The sequence below is a fragment of the Mixophyes fleayi genome, chromosome 6 (genome assembly GCF_038048845.1).
Source record: "Mixophyes fleayi isolate aMixFle1 chromosome 6, aMixFle1.hap1, whole genome shotgun sequence".
Lineage (NCBI taxonomy): Eukaryota > Metazoa > Chordata > Amphibia > Anura > Limnodynastidae > Mixophyes > Mixophyes fleayi.
The window spans coordinates 213,187,429-213,204,558 of NC_134407.1; the positions used below are offsets into that span (position 1 = coordinate 213,187,429).

At 42.2% G+C, this 17,130-nt stretch overlaps 2 protein-coding genes across 2 annotated transcripts in view; one reads left to right on the top strand and one right to left on the bottom strand.

The window, feature by feature from the left end:
* The window catches only part of LOC142159906 (uncharacterized), a 543,776-nt gene that overhangs the window by 419,160 nt on the left and 107,486 nt on the right, over positions 1-17,130 (bottom strand). The window lies entirely within an intron of this gene.
* On the top strand, positions 6,036-15,858 carry LOC142160619 (uncharacterized). The gene is given in 6 exon segments (XM_075215482.1): positions 6,036-6,048; positions 9,930-10,444; positions 10,521-10,724; positions 10,794-11,628; positions 15,390-15,470; positions 15,473-15,858. Coding segments are annotated over 6 exon segments (2,034 nt in total).

Sequence of the window (17,130 nt, forward strand, 5' to 3'; positions counted from 1 at the left end):
AAAATGTCAAGATTTCCAATATAAAACCACGGAAAGAACGTAATGAATGGAGTGTTTTTTTATTAAACACCGGTTACAAAGGTTTCAAGATGCAGTACGGTAGGGTATGGCAGAAATGGCAAAATAACTCAGTAAATAACATGTACAGAAGGCGATGGTTTGCAGGACTTTATCACGCAGTAATGAAGATGACACACTAGGTGTGACGGTTTGCGGAGCAAGGCACTGAAGATGGAGACTCAGAGAACAGGAAGCATTAATCTGCAGAGCGTTACCACAGGTTAGTGGAGTAGACACAGAGGCTGTGATGATCTGCGGATAGATGTGCTGGAGACTCAGACAACAGGCAGCAAACAGGAGCCAGGGAACAGGACATCTGAACAGGAGAGTAGACCTGAAGATCAATCGGGATAAGCCATGGGAACAGGCACAGAAACACAGGAAATGCAACAGAAGATCTGGCAAAGGTTGCTGGGACAGGCAGGTCTTTATAGGCCAGAGGCAGGTGTTTAAGCTTCCAGGAATAACGAGGCAGGTCTGGCAGATGAGAGAGTAGTCCGAGTGCCACAGTGGCCCCTTTGGTGGAACATGGTGCTACAGGCAGGATACATCAATATTCAAAGGTCCAATGTAGTTCCTGGCAGACAGGAGCTGCAGGATGCAGATCGTGACACAAAAATACATAGATGGCTTCTTAAAACTTAGCAACTGTTCTCTCCATGTTCTCACCCAAAACTCCTCCTAGAACGCCTTTTGCCATATAACATCAATTACTATTTTTTTTGCATTCTATTTTTTTTCTCTTTCTAGGTTACATTGCTGTCTCTATAACCAGTGTCTGGAATGAATATCGTAAAAAGGATGAGGGTCTTTGCTCCAATTTTTGGGGTGACCAAACATCCTAGCTTTGACATAAACTTTTATTAGTCATACGATATACACAAGACAAATGTCACAATTGCGTATATGCTCTATTTGACCTCTCATCACACTATGCTATCAGTGTTACTATTAATAAAGTAATAAAATAATTCCTTCAGCAAAAGAAACTTTAAGAATAAAATTATATCATTGTTTATTTACAAAAGAATAAGCAAGCGCTGTGATAACATTATCACTCTCATTTTCAGAATTGAAAACTCTCTGATCTCCCACAGACCAGACACGTAGGTTTGTTCAAACTAAAGAATAGGTTGTACTACAATTTACAAATATCATATTACAATTGGCTGAGAAAGTATATAGGCGTATTCTGATCCACGCTTCCCTGGAAAGTCTGAAGAAATTCTTGCAACTCTTTGTTCCAACATCTGTGATTAGAAACATCTGTCCCTTGAGTAACTCCTTCACTCCCGTTCCTTTTCTCCAGCTCACACGTAAGGCTCCAACCGACAACAACACCACATCAATTATCAATGATATACCAAAATAAGACAGAACAATGTAATTATTTTCATATTAATAAATTGTCTTCATCCAAAATAAAATATCTTTGACACTATACATGACTGTAATGTATTACTTTTCTTTCCCTAGATAATCTTCTTTCCAGTCATGAATGGTTCACTTATCTTTTCCCTCCTTTTATTTTTATACCTGGTTTCCTCTGAGGCCAAAACCCCCCTCCTCAACATGTACGGCTCTAGTGCACAGTCCAACCCCTGCCCTCACCCACTTTATTTATTCTTAGTTGTAAACATGCTGTTAGTATTGAACCGCCATGAGGACCAACCCATTAAGGGTTTTTACCTGTTTGGACAGCGCGGTGGCTTAGTGGTTAGCACTTCTGCCTTACGTCACTGGGGTCATCAGTTCAATTCCTGACCATGAACTTATCTGTGGGGAGTTTGTATGTTCTCCCCGTGTTTGGGTGGTTTTCCTCCGGGTGCTCTGGTTTCCTCACACACTCCAAAAACATACTAGTAGGCTATTTGGCTGCTAACAAATTGACCCTAGTCTGCCTGTCTCTGTCTCCCTGTCTGTGTGTGTGTGTGTTAAGGAATTGAGATTGTAAGCTATATTGGGGCAGGGACTGATGTGAGTTCTCTGTACAGCGCTGCGGAATTAGTGGCGCTATATAAATAAATGGTGATGATGATGATGTTCCTCTCCCCTCTATCAACCTCCTCTTTCCATTTCTGCCTTTCCCTGTGAGTCATCAGACAGGAACTATTTTAAGCCCCCACTAACCTTGTAATCTTTTTATGATTATTGGAATCACAAAACATCAACTATTTTATGACAGTAAAACTGCGATCTATTAATGTCAATGGCTTGAACTCTCCATAGAAATGCACCTTAGTTTCGAATGCACTGAAAAGAGAAAATGCTGACATTGTCTTTCTATAGGAAACGCATTGCATTGTCATACATCCAACTTTATACAGTAAATTATTTTTGCAAACATTTTTTGCTTCTGCTGACTGCAAACACAAAGGAGCAGCTATCATGTTTAACAGAAACATTTCCTCTCACAAGACAACCTACACAGATCCTGAGGGCAGATATTTTATTGTCACAGGGACCCGTTAGCTATATCCTATTATTTTGGTGTGTATTTATTCTCCAAGCCAAAACCAGGCCCCTTCCCATCCACGATCTTTGTACACGTTGGATAAATCATTTTATCTTAGGCAGAGATATTAGTTTAATCATCAGTCCCAAATTAAATAAATCATCTGTGCATTACATGTGCATCCCTTTCTCAGAGCTCCTCCACGGATTCCAAAAAATGAGCTAGCTCAAACTCCGTTACCTCCATGGTACATGGTGTTATGAATTCCAAGGATTCACATATCATTCTTTCCTCCACAACACATAGTACAGACTTGATATGTTGTTTGTGGACTCTATGCTTACACAAAAGATCACTGAGGCAGATATTACCCCTCTCGGTTGGAGCAATCTACTTTCTTTTCCAATCAACTAAAAATACCCACCACATCAATACCGCTGGTCGCCTGAAGATTCCTTCCTCTTACAACAGTTTTTGTGCATGAAATCAGGTCAGCTATTGAAACTTTTTTGTAACTTAAAGAAGTCACTTTGGCTTCCAAATGATATGAAGCTCATATCTTAAAGAAAAAAGCCTCACAGTTAATCTCCTCTTAAGAAGCTCATACTGAAACTCTCCAAACATTAAATCACCCCCTCTCCTAAACTATTGGCCAAGATTTCCGATCTGAATACTTCATACTTTAAAATGCACAAAAAGAGCTTTTATGACTTGGCTGTACTTGTCAATAAACTCAGACAGGAGCGCTCCCTAAACCTAATTTGCTCAATCAAGTCTAGGGGGTAAATGTATCAAGCTGAGAGTTTTCCGATGGGTTTGAAAAACCAATCAGATTCTAGATATCATTTACTCAGTACATTCTACAAAATAATAGCTAGAATGTGATTGTTTGCTATAGGAAACATCTCCACTTTCCAAACTCACCGGAAAACTCTCACCTTGATACATTTACCCCTTGGATGGGTTCCCTGATATATGACCCTGTCAACATTGTCATGCTATTTGGAGACTTCTACTCCTCTATTTATAACATATCCTACTCTTTCAACCCCCTTAATACATAAATAGAAACTTCTCCCGTATTCCTGGCCAACCTATGGCCAGGATGTATTTAATTAAAAGGCCAGGCGGCTTTGAGCCACAAATTGCCGGTTTTGAGCCCAGTCTACTATATTTATGGGGACACCACCTGAGGTTCTGGTTCAGAACTGGTGGCCACTGGTAAAACCAGAACAGGAGGTGCTGCTACTAAGGCCTGAATTGCAGTGAGCTGTGCATGTAGGTTGTGTGAGGATTCACAACACTAGCTACAGATAGCAGCAGTCAGAAAACTATTCACCAATGACAGCAACAAACACCTCTCAATTCCTGTAATCAGCACTCTGTTAAGGACAGTATTCTATCTGGTCTCCTCCCCTGGACTACTGCACCGCTTTCTCCACTCTGTGGAAAAAAGAGAGGAGAGAGGGAAGGGTGGGACAGACTTGTGGGAACGGGAGGAGAGAGAGGAGAGGCTAAGGGAAGAATTAGAGGGGAGACATGAGAGAGGGGAGTGAAGGAACACATCTCTGATCTGCAGCACATAAAATGAGGTGTCTGGTCCCAGGAGAAGGGCCAGCACCTTAAGTAAAGTGATGGCTGTGAAAAAAAAAAGACTAAAGTAGCGGCCAGGCGGGATCCCCGGTACTCCAGCTCCTTGGGGTACTGTGATGATCTTAGGAGTAGCCCAGAGCTGCTCTGAGTGTCATTGTCCCCTATGACAGCCAGAGTGGCCCTGAGTTACTCCTCACTCACATTTGAGCCTGCGGCCCACTCCTCGGACGTTGTGCCCCGGGTGGTGGCGCTTGCTGCTCCGCCCTAACGATCTCCATGGTGAGCGGGGATATCACCATCGTAAGTTGGGGCCGCACACAACACAGGTAGGTGTCTATGGCGCACGTAGTAATTCAGGGGTGTTTTTAGGGGAGGATCTTTTATTCTCAATTACCTCTGGGACAATGCTGGGAGGTATGACTTTAATACATAATAAAGGATTAAAGCCCACAGCATAGGAAGATATTCTGAGAATTGCATGGAATACAATGTAAAATAGTAAGGATTGCAAACAGGGACTATTTAGAGAGAATAAAATAACACAGTTATTAACTGTATATAACGTAGATAGATCACACGTCTGTCTCTCAGGTCCCTTTAGACACACATTTACTGCAATACAAATATCAAACATCCGTAGCAGAGCATCATAGGTAATTCCGTTTTCTTATAACTTCAAACAACCTTTTCACCCTGTCGGCAGCCATTTTGTTGAAGACCGTTTAGTGTCCTAGATTCCGATTGTTTTAAGATGAATAATTTCTCGCGCCATCTGTCGCACTAGATTTCAGTGGGAACTTCTGAGTGGTTCAGCCTTGTCTGCAGTATCCGCGCCATTTTATCTAGGATAATGCCTCTTTAAACAAGCAAAGTTGGTCTTCGGGAAAATGGCCGACTCCTAATCCAGAGTATATATATATATATATATATATATATGATACAAAGAGACAGGGGGCGCCAAACATAGTGTATTACAAGTGATATATAACACTCTCCACAATTATGTAGTGCTCGTACCAAATAATCAGTAAATCTAGGCCAGAAATAGCAGTCACTCTGATGGTACCGAATAGGATAGAATTCCTCTCAGCAAGCCTTTTGTTCAGATGGTATATCCAGTCTGTGAACTCAAGAGAATGGCTGGAAGAGATATTTGTCCTTGCAAACTTCAAAAATCCAGATAACTTTCCCCAAACAATAGCATTGACAATGTCTTGTGTTACCAAAGCCGATTTACTGATTATTTGGTACGAGCACTACATAATTGTGGAGAGTGTTATATATCACTTGTAATACACTATGTTTGGCGCCCCCTGTCTCTTTGTATCTTATCTATTAGGCCTGACACTTGCAGACAGGTGTTGAATGACTGGGGAGCTGCCTATTGAAAATTTAAGTATACCTTTGTTTTATATTTGCACTTGGTGTTAAATAAGCGCTTTTTAGCTTAAAGACTTTTTTGGTGTCATATATATATATATATATATCATACATGCCAACTCTCCCGGAAAGTCCGGGAGACTCCCGAAATTCGGGTCAGTCTCCCGGGCTCCCGGGCAAGCTGGCATTTCTCCCGCATCCCAATCTCACCGAGAATCGCGTCACTCGGTGAATCACGCCATTTTGGAGGGCGGGAGGGGGCGGGACGAGGCCAATCGCATCATTTTGGCCCCGCCCCCCGCGATGGAAATTACGGTTTCGTGGGTGGCGGGGCCAAAATGACTCGATTGGCCTCGTCCCGCCCCCTACCGCCCTCCAGTCACGCCCCCTCCCAGAAACAAGTTTCCGGGAGTTGGTAAGTATGATATATATATATATTTGATTGAAATAACTGTAGTGTTTGAGGAAGAGTTCAAGAAAACAAAGATCGAGAGAAAACTTTATCTGCAAATCCTGATAAAGGTTCCATCACCCAGACCACCAGTACATGGATATAAGAGGTAATTGTTATCAGGTGTGTGATGTCAGTATGACCTGTGTATAGTGATCATTGTGTATCAGGTGTGTGATGTCAGTATGACCTGTGTATAGTGATCATTGTGTATCAGGTGTGTGACATTGGTTTGACCTGTGTATAGTGATCAGTGTGTGTCAGGTGTGTGATATCAGTGTGACCTGTGTATAGTGATCAGTGTGTATCAGGTGTGTGATATCAGTGTGACCTGTGTATAGTGCTCAGTGTGTATCAGGTGTATGACCTGTGTATAGTGATCAGTGTGTGACCTGTGTATAGTGATCAGTGTGTGTCAGGTGTGTGATATCAGTGTGACCTGTGTATAGTGATCAGTGTGTGTCAGGTGTGTGACCTGTGTATAGTGATCAGTGTGTGACCTGTGTATAGTGATCAGTGTGTGTCAGGTGTGTGACCTGTGTATAGTGATCAGTGTGTATCAGGTGTGTGATATCAGTGTGACCTGTGTATAGTGCTCAGTGTGTATCAGGTGTGTGATATCAGTGTGACCTGTGTATAGTGATCAGTGTGTACCAGATGTGTGATATCAGTGTGACCTGTGTATAGTAATCAGTGTGTGTCAGGTGTGTGACATTGGTGTGACCTGTGTATAGTGATCAGTGTGTATCAGGTGTATGACCTGTGTATAGTGATCAGTGTGTGACCTGTGTATAGTGATCAGTGTGTGTCAGGTGTGTGATATCAGTGTGACCTGTGTATAGTGCTCAGTGTGTATCAGGTGTGTGATATCAGTGTGACCTGTGTATAGTGATCAGTGTATATCAGATGTGTGATATCAGTGTTACCTGTGTATAGTGATCAGTGTGTATCAGGTGTGTGATATCAGTGTGACCTGTGTATAGTGATCAGTGTGTATCAGGTGTGTGATATCAGTGTGACCTGTGTATAGTGATCAGTGTAGAGAAACAAGAGGGAAGAGGGCCCTGCTCATAAGCATTTACATCCTAGAGGGAGGGTAAACAGACAGGAGGCACAAGGGGAGTTAGAGGAGGGGATCAACTGCAAGAAAGGAGGGAGAGAGAGGGTAAGGTAATCAAGTATGGACAGGAGATTAGGTTGATGGTTAATAGGCTTTGATGAAAAGATGACTTTTGAGTGCCCATTTGAAGGAGCTCAAATTAGGGGACAGTGGGATGGAGCGTGGGAGGTTGTTCCAATGAAGAGGGGCAGCCTGGGTGAAGTCTTGGATTCTGGAATGGGAAGAGGTGATCATGGTGGAGGAGAGGCGACGGTCATTGGCCGACCGAAGGGAATGGGATGGAGTGTGAATGGAGAGGAGTTTAGAAATGTAAGGGGCAGTGGAGAGGGAGAGAGCCTTGTAGGTGAGTGTGAGGAGTTTGAAAAGGATTCTGTAGGGGAAAGGGAGCTAGTGAAGGATAAGGCAGGCAGAAGGGGAGAGGAAGATGAGTCATGCAGCCGTGTTGAGTATAGACCTGAGAGTGGCGAGGTGGGAGAGGAGGAGGCCAGTGGGAAGGTGGTTACAGTAGTCAATACAGGAAATGATGAGAGCATGGATGATGGGTTTGGTTACATCCTAGGATAGGATGGGTCGGATGCGGCGATGTTACACAGTTGTAAGCAACAGTTTGAACGAAAGGTTGAATTTGGGGGGTAAAAGAGAGGGAGGAGTTGAGGGTGACGCCCAGGCAGTGGAGCTGGGGAACGGATGATATGGTGGTTTTGTTGACAATGATAGAGAGATTGAGATGGGATGAAGATCTAGAAGAAGGGAAGACGATGAACTCAGACAATGATGAATTTGAGAAAATGTGATGACATCCAAGAGGAGATGACGGAAAGGCAGTCGGATACACAAGACATAAGGGAGGGGGAGAGATTGGGAGAGGAGATGTACGCCAATGAGAATTAACTCTACAGGTGATATTGGAGACTGAAGGACGTGATGAGATCACCCAGGGAGGTAGTGTACAGCGAAAAGAGTAGAGGGCCAAGAACCGAGCCCCGAGGAACTTTTACAGGGAGGGCGGCGGGTGGTGGAAGATGAACCAGAAATGGATACAGAGAGGAGCGGTTGGTGAGGACAGAGCCAGAAGGTTTGCAACAGGAGGGGGTGGTCAATGGTGTCGACGGCTGCTGAGAGGTTCAGGAGGATGAGCAAGGAGAAGTGACCCTTAGATTGGGCTGAGAGAAGGTCGTTCGTAACTGTAGCCAGGGCGGTTTTAGTGGAGTGGAGGGGGCGGAAGCCAGATTGGAGAGGGTCAAGGAGGGAATTATCCATGAGGTGTCTAGTGAGGCGATTGCTGACAACCCTCTCGAGTAATTTAGAGGCAAAGGGGAGAAGTGAGATAGGGCGGTAGTTAAAGGGTAATAAACATTTTGCTTCATATCTGCCCATTCATCACTTTAATACCTGTTATTGGGATTTTGTTTTAAACCAGCACCTGTTGCTCTGTTTTTACACAGTGCGAAAATTACACACAATTCTGCTATAAATGTTGCAGGTGCAAATCTTCATATATATAATACACACAGGAAAATCTATGCAATACTACATTTACAAAGATAGATAAAAATCCCAAGCGCTGTCTATTCGTTCAGGTTTTTTCTTATTAGATTGGGGTGCTGCCCTGAGGGGTCTAAATGCTCTCTCTCACATTTATAGGTAATAAAAAATATATAAAGTTTTTCCCCGGCGCTCCACCACTTAGAAAAAAGAAGAAGACCTAACACATATCAGGTAAATAGGTTATTTATTACTATGATATGCACACTTGTATATCTCTGGCCAGAGTATGTATATAAACGTTCTGCTTTGACCTGATTGAGATCTCTAGTGCACGTTGCTGCAGTTAAAACATTACTGATCATAAAATGTTGTAGTCTTTATAAAACCATATTTTCACTATCCATTAATAGTCAGTCCAATATACTGTTTCCATCATTAGATACATTTATAATGGATAGACTTACGATTGTTGGTTTGAATCCAGTGAGTCCCTGTTGCTTTGTTCCGATGTCGGCAGCGAGAGCTCCGGCTGTGCTTTCCCCTGCAAAGGGAATTCGTTGGCGCATGCGCGTGTTGTTGTGTTCGGTCCGGCGGGGAACTCAGATGTAATTTGATAGTTCCGCTTTTGTATTGGAGATAGTCTGTTCCTAATTGTGCGGTCTCACATGAGTCCTTCCTTACTTTGGATGATATTGTCAATTTCAAATATGTTATAACCAACGCGTTTCCCCTCATGCAATGAGGCTTCCTCAGGGATAATTGTGAATGAGTGTTCATGTAGATTCGCATCTATATATACTCCTCCTCCTGCCATCCCATTGGTTACATTAATTAACTCCTCGTGGGGTGGTTTTTTAACTGCAGCAACGTGCACTAGAGATCTCAGTCAGGTCAAAGCAGAACGTTTATATACATACTCTGGCCAGATATATACAAGTGTGCATATCATAGTAATAAATAACCTATTTACCCGATATGTGTTAGGTCTTCTTCTTTTTTCTAAGTGGTGGAGCGCCGGGGAAAAACTTTATATATTTTTAATACTACATTTACAGCTGGCTTTTAATACACCTCAAGGGCATGGTGCACCTTTTCTGGAAGCCGTGAGGAAGAAGTATTTTCTTCATGTATTTTCAACTAATTTTATGCTTGGACCATGGTCTTGAAGTTTAAAGCGCAATTTAGCTCTGTTAGTCACGCCCTCTTTTAGCTCCACAAAATAAACTCCATATCAAGTAAATATAGTACAGCTTAAAATGTCCATCATTGAGGTCACAAATTTGCTTGAATCTAATCTAGTAACTGGTCGGTCATTTGGGGCATTGCGTTATATTTTAAAACAAACCTTCATATTTCCATAAATGTATTTTTATTCCCAACAGATGGACATGACAGCAGAAATACCTTGGAAGAAGATCTCATTTTATCTCCAGACTGTAAAATAGAATATAACAACCTCATGCAAGATTCTACAGGAGAAAATATCATATCAAATCACAGTGCAAATATATCATCTGATTCCTCTAATCATATAGATTGTTCTCCTGATAACTCAGATCATGTTAAAGATAATACAGCTCTTACAGGTAATCAAATATTTTCCTGTTCTATATGTGGGGCTTGTTTTGCACAGAATACAAATCTTATAACCCATGAGCCAGGTCACACAGATGTGAAGTCATTTACATTTTCTGAGTGTGAGAAATGTTTTACGCATAAATCACATCTTGATAGACAAAAGATAATGTGCAAAACTAAGAAGCCATTTCGATGTTCCGAGTGTGGGAAATGTTTTACACGCAAATCAAAGCTCATTGAACATCAGAGAATTCACACGGGAGAAAAGCCATTTCCATGTTCCGAATGTGGTAAATGTTTTACACGCAAATCAATTCTAGTTAGACATCAGATAAATCACACAGGTGCCAAACCATTTTCATGTTCTGAGTGTGGCAAAAGTTTTACAACCAAAGTCAGATCTTGTTGAACATCAGAGAATTCACACAGGTGAAAAACCATTTACATGTTCCGAGTGTGGGAAATGTTTTACACAGAAATCAGATCTTGGTAAACATCAGAGAATTCACACAGGTGAGAAGCCATTTTCATGTTCCGAATGTGGGAAATGTTTTACACGCAAGTCAGATCTTGTTAAACATCAGAGAATTCACACAGATGTGAAGTCATTTACATTTTCTGAGTGTGAGAAATGTTTTACGCATAAATCACATCTTGATAGACAAAAGATAATGTGCAAAACTAAGAAGCCATTTCGATGTTCCGAGTATGGGAAATGTTTTACACGCAAATCAAAGCTCATTGAACATCAGAGAATTCACACGGGAGAAAAGCCATTTCTATGTTCCGAATGTGGGAAATGTTTTACATGCAAATCAATTCTAGTTAAACATCAGAGAATTCACACAGGTGAGATGCCATTTTCATGTTCTGAGTGTGGGAAAAGTTTTACACGCAAGTCAGATCTTGTTGAACATCAGAGAATTCACACAGGTGAAAAACCATTTACATGTTCCGAGTGTGGGAAATGTTTTACACGCAAATCAATTCTAGTTAAACATCAGAGAATTCACACAGGTGCCAAACTATTTCCATGTTCTGAGTGTGGGAAAAGTTTTACACAGAAATCAGATCTTGGTAAACATCAGAGAATTCACACAGGTGAGAAGCCATTTACATGTTCCGAATGTGGGAAATGTTTAACACGCAAATCATATCTTGTTAGTCATGAGAGAATTCACACAGGAGCAAAGCCATTTTCATGTTCTAAATGTGGGAAATGTTTTACACGCAAGTCAGATCTTGTTGAACATCAGAGAATTCACAATGGAGAAAATCCATTTCCATGTTCCGAGTGTGGGAAATGTTTTACACGTAAATCTGTTCTTGTTGAACATCAGAGAATTCACATAGGTGAGAAGCCATTTCTATGTTCCGAATGTGGGAAATGTTTTACACGCAAATCATATCTTGTTAGTCATCAGAGAATTCACACAGGAGCAAAGCCATTTTCATGTTCTGAATGTGGGAAATGTTTTACATGCAAGTCAGATCTTGGTAAACGTCAGACACATCACACAGGTGAGGAGCCCATTTTTATGTTATAATTGTGGGAAAATGTTTAAGAACAAAAGCAAATCTTGTTTAACACATGAGAATCCATTTACATGTTTTGTGTGTAGGAGATGTTTAAGTTTGTTAATTATAGAGTTTGCACAGAAGAGAAGCTTTTTTCATCTTCTAAACATGTTGTAAAAGTGGGAAGAATTTTAGGTAGAGAAGAATATGTACAGGTGTAAAGTTGTTTGCATGTTTGTAACTGAAAAGTCTTATATCTCAGGAATAAATTTTAATATTAAATAAAGCATTATTCCTGATTTAGACTATACATTGTCCTCTGTTCCCTGTTCTTTTTTGTGATATAACATATAATATAAGTTTTAGACTGATGTTCTTTATACTACTAGTCTAGTTACATTCTTCTGTTTTTATTACCCTTCTTGGTAATAATTTTGCGAGAAAATCTCCACTTATTGAAGATGGGAAGGAAAATAATGAGTCCTGGGGCTCATGACACAAAGGTACCAGCTCCTGCCTCCTGCTCCCAGGTGCCAGCTCCTGCCTCCTGCTCCCAGGTGCCAGCTTCTGCCTCCTGCTATGAGGTTGTAAAGTCTGCAAGGGAACAGGACAGACGCACACAGATATCTTACCTTCCAAATGATGACCACTTCTGATTCACCCCAGGCGCTCTCAAGTCTCAGCACCGTTTCCAGTGAAGGTCTGGCTCCTGGACCCTGGGAAGACCGATATCACTCTTTCCTATTCCAGCAGACCAGCAACTGAACCTCCTTCAGATCACTCCACTTAACTAAAAGGAAGAAACAGAAGTTGAGACCGTGCCTACCATAAAGGACTGTCCGAGACTACGACAAGGAGCAGAGACACTGTCCGCTCCGCTTGCCGCCACCTCGTTTTATTCAGGCCAAGGGCACGGGACTACGATTATTTGCGACTAAGAACAACCCCGCCCCAAATTCTCCACTCACCCTTTGGTGAGGGCCTAACCGGAAGTAAGAATAAAGAGAGCTATACTCACCCGGGCACTCCAACTTCCGGTCCCTGTTCTCCTGCTCCTCTCCGTCACCTGTGGACAACCGGATACAACACGGCCTCCCTCTACTTCTACAAGTGAGGCTAGAATGTACCACTCACACAACTGGCACTAGCTAACAACAGGCGCCCTGAGCCTACAACAACTAATGGTCGGGTAACACAACTTCGCTAGGTACTTGGTGTGGTGTACTCCCTAAACCTCCTCCCTCTACCTACGGGGAACACCAGCCGGTGTTCACCATCTACTACGGAGGGCTGACCCTAAACCTTCACCCAGGTCGTACCGAGAAGACTATCTTCACACTATGGGGTCACTCAGAATCCCAAGAACCAGTTGCCACCTGCCCGACAGGGGCTCACTGAAACAATGCACCACTGGGGTGGCGGCTTCCGCTCAGAACCGTCAGTGGCCACTGCCGGAACTCGAGGCGGTTGCGTTCACCTGATTGGTAACACCGCCCCAATCTAGAACCATCAATTGTAACCACGGGACGCACCCCTGGAACTCAAAAGGGCCGTGCTGCACTGCCAGTGAGGTGCCCAATTACTGCCTCAGGAATTTCGCTTAACCCCAGGGACCTACGGGAAAGGAAGAATACCTTGAGTCCTACCCTAACGGTGTGTGCTCTAACTAACCCCTTGTCCCCACAGACACAGAAAATCACAGGAGTACAGTAAGGTAACAAGCACCTACCTTTAATGGGGGCCTGACGTCTTGCACCTGGAAAGAAACTTACACAGCACAACCAAACACAATACACAAACTATATTACTACACAAGTTCAATAACATGTTGCTACTGTATATGGTAGATTGAGAATGGAAGACAATTTCCTCTACTAACTAACCAGCCGGATATGCAGAACGGTAAGAGGAGCCTTCTGTTCAACTGTTACCTCAGGTCTATCACCTGAAATTCACTTTACACCTCTGGGTCTTTCGCCCTGTTCTAACTCATGATTCCTTTGCCCACTCTAACTATTGGGCCTTGTGCCCTCTTTATTGACCGTCTCTAACGATGGGCTATAAGCCCAATTAACTAGGGCTTTATGTCCTCTTATTTGGGCCTCATGCCCCTCTCTAACTGTGGGCTGTCAGCCCATCTAACTAGGGCCTTATGTCCTCTTAATGCCCTGCCTATACCTAACTGTGCCAGGGTCTTGTGCCCACTATCTGGCTACGGGCCTAGTGCCCAAAGTGCCCACGAATCTAGTGCCCAACCTAACTGCAGGGAGTATACTCACCTGCTCTTCGCAGGATTCTCAACTTGCCTCTGACGTCTTCGCCTTTGGGTCTCTGACCTTCCAGCCGGCGGCAGCTTCTTCTGTTCAGTGAACAGCTCTCTGCTGTCTTCTGGGCGGGGGCGCTTCTAGCCACTACAAGGGCTCCACGTCGGCAACTTCGACGCTGTCTTTGCGTGGCAAGGTATCTCCTTGCCCTTACAAGGGCACCCTGCCATTTCCGCCGGCGTCTTCCCGCTTGCTCGTACTGGACGTCCCTTGACGTCCTCTTCTTTCTGCTTCGTCAGCGAACTAACCTCAGGATGGCGGCGCCCAGCTGCTTAAATAGCTGCGCACTGACGTCACTCGGCGCCGCCGCGAGTGCTGATTGGCCTGCTGCGGCACCACAAATTCAAACGACCGGAGGTGAGTCATGATTGGCTCACCTATCCGGCCGTCTTTTACCCCTTATTTAAGGAGCATGCTATTCTTAAATAAACATTTTGTTTTATATATGTACAGTCATCATTTTAATACGTTTTTTAGGGACATTTTATAAACCAGCACCTGTTGCTCTGTGTTCATGCAGTCTTAGAATAATACCCAATTCTGCTATATATGTTGCAGGTGCAAATCTTCATATAAATAATACACACAGGAAAATCTATGCAATACTACATTTACAGCTGGCTTTTAATACACCTCAAGGGCATGGTGCACCTTTTCTGGAAGCCGTGAGGTAGAACAATTGTCTTCATGTAATTTCAGCTGTAATTTTATGCTTGGACCATGGTTTTGTGTTTTTAAAGCGCAATTCAGCTCTATGTTAGTCACGCCTCTGTTAACTTTACAAACTAATCTCCAGATCAAGCATCGGAAACTATTTAAATAAACATGTAAACACTACTGTAAATATAGTACAGCTTAAAATGTCCCTAATTGAGATCATAAATTTGCTTGAATCTAATCTAGTAATTGGTTGGTTATTTGGGGCATTGCGGTATATTGTAAAATAAACCTTCATATTTCCAGAAATGCATTTTTACAACAGCAGGAATACCTTGGAAGAAGAACTCATTTTATCTCCAGAATGTAAAATAGAATATAAAAACCTCATACAAGATTCTACAGGAGAAAACATCATTATATCAAATATACCTCCAGCACTTCACAGTGCAAATATATCATCTGATTCCTTTAATCAGGAAGATTGTTCTCCTGATAACTTAAATCTTCTTTCACATAGTACAGCTCTTACAGGTGATCACATATTTCCCTGTTCTATATGTAGGGCATGTTTTGCACAGAATACAAATGGTATTACCCATCAGCCAGGTCACACAGATGAGAAATCCTTTCCATTTTCTGATTGTGAGAAATGTTTTACGCATAAATCACATTTTGATAGACAAAAGATAATTGACACAAGTACGAAACCATTTCCATGCTCTGAATGTGGGAAATGTTTTACATGCAAATCAGTACTTGTAGAACATCATAGAATTCACACAGGTGAAAAACCATTTCCATGTTCCGAGTGTGGGCAAATGTTTTACACAGAAATCGGGTCTTTGTTGAACATCAGAGAATTCACACTGGTGAGAAGCCGTTTCCATGTTCCGAATGTGGAAAATGTTTTACACGCAAATCAGATCTTGTTAAACATCAGAAAATTCACACAGGAGCAAAGCCATTTCCATGTTCTGAATGTGGAAAATGTTTTACACGCAAATCAGATCTTGGTAAACATCAGAGAACTCATACAGGTGAGAAACATTTTTTGTGTTATGAGTGTGGAAAATGTTTTGCTCGGATATCACAGCTTGATATACATCAGAGAGTTCACACAGGTGAGAGACCTTTTTCATGTTCTGAATGTGGAAAATGTTTTACACAAAAATCACATCTCGCTAGACATCAGACACATCAGACACAAGAGAAGTCCATTTTTATATTATAATTGTAAGAAAATATTTTACAGCTAAGGCAAAACTTGTTGAACGAACACATGACAATCCATTTCCATCTTTTGTGCATAGGAAATGTTTAAAAGCTTTTTAATTATAGAGTTTACACAGATGACAAACTTGTTTCATCTTCTAAAAGTGTTCTAAGAGCAGAATTTGTATACAGGTGTAAAGTTGTTTGCGTGTTTGTAAGTGATAAGTCTTATATCTCAGGAATAAATATCAATATTAAATAAAGCATTATTTCTGATGCAGACTATACATTGTCCTCTGTTCCCTGTTCCTCTTTTTTGTGATATAACATATAATATAAGTTTTAGACTGATGTCCTTTATACTACTAGTCTAGTTACATTCTTCTGTTTTTATTACCCTCCTTGGTAATCATTTTGCGAGAAAATCTCCACTTATAGAAATTGGGAAGAAAAATCAGGTAGTAAACTAAGGATAAGCTGCTACTGACTGATAATGGGCAATAAGGTCGGAAACCTGACAGACAAATCTCTTCCATAAACCTACGCTATGAAGCAAGGAGGCCAGGTGACCGGAGGAATGTGAGGCCACAAATGAGCACTTCTATCATGTAGTTTTATTAGATAAACAAAGACACCTGAGCTTAGGAATCCGTCCTGACCACTGCTAATCTTTTAGACTCGATTCAGGTGTCCTAGTTGCCATTCTGTAATAATCAGACTTTCTGAACTAATTCCTCACAAGTGCAGTGCTGCTTTTCACCACCAGTGACCGCTATGAGGATCATGTGCCCTAGAAGCAGCTGAGCTGCCTCCCTCATAAATACTAAACTCTTGCAATCAGACCTTGCTGGATCATTGCTGTGTTTGGTTTGCTATTTCTGGTTCCCAATTCCTGTTTTCCAGCTCATTTAGCAGTACTCATCTTGTTATACTTGGCTTTGACTTTGGTTCCTCCTGACTACGCTACTGAATTTCTGGCACCCTGACCCACAGCTATTCTGACCATCCTGCATTTCTGGAACTCTGGCCCTGGCAAGTGTAAAGGACTTTGTATATATTCATACTGGACTTTCTGTTGACTCTCCCTTTAGCCATTGAGATCCTACCTAGCATCTGCCTCCTTCTCCCAGGTGCCAGCTCAGTCTCCTGCTCCCAAGTGCCAGCCTCAGTCTCCTGTTTCCAGGTGCCAGTTCCTGTTTCCAGGCCAGCCTCATTCTCCTGCTACGAGGTGCCAGCCTCAAACTATTATATTATATTTTTAAATTAATTATAGTTTATACCTCTTCTTGTG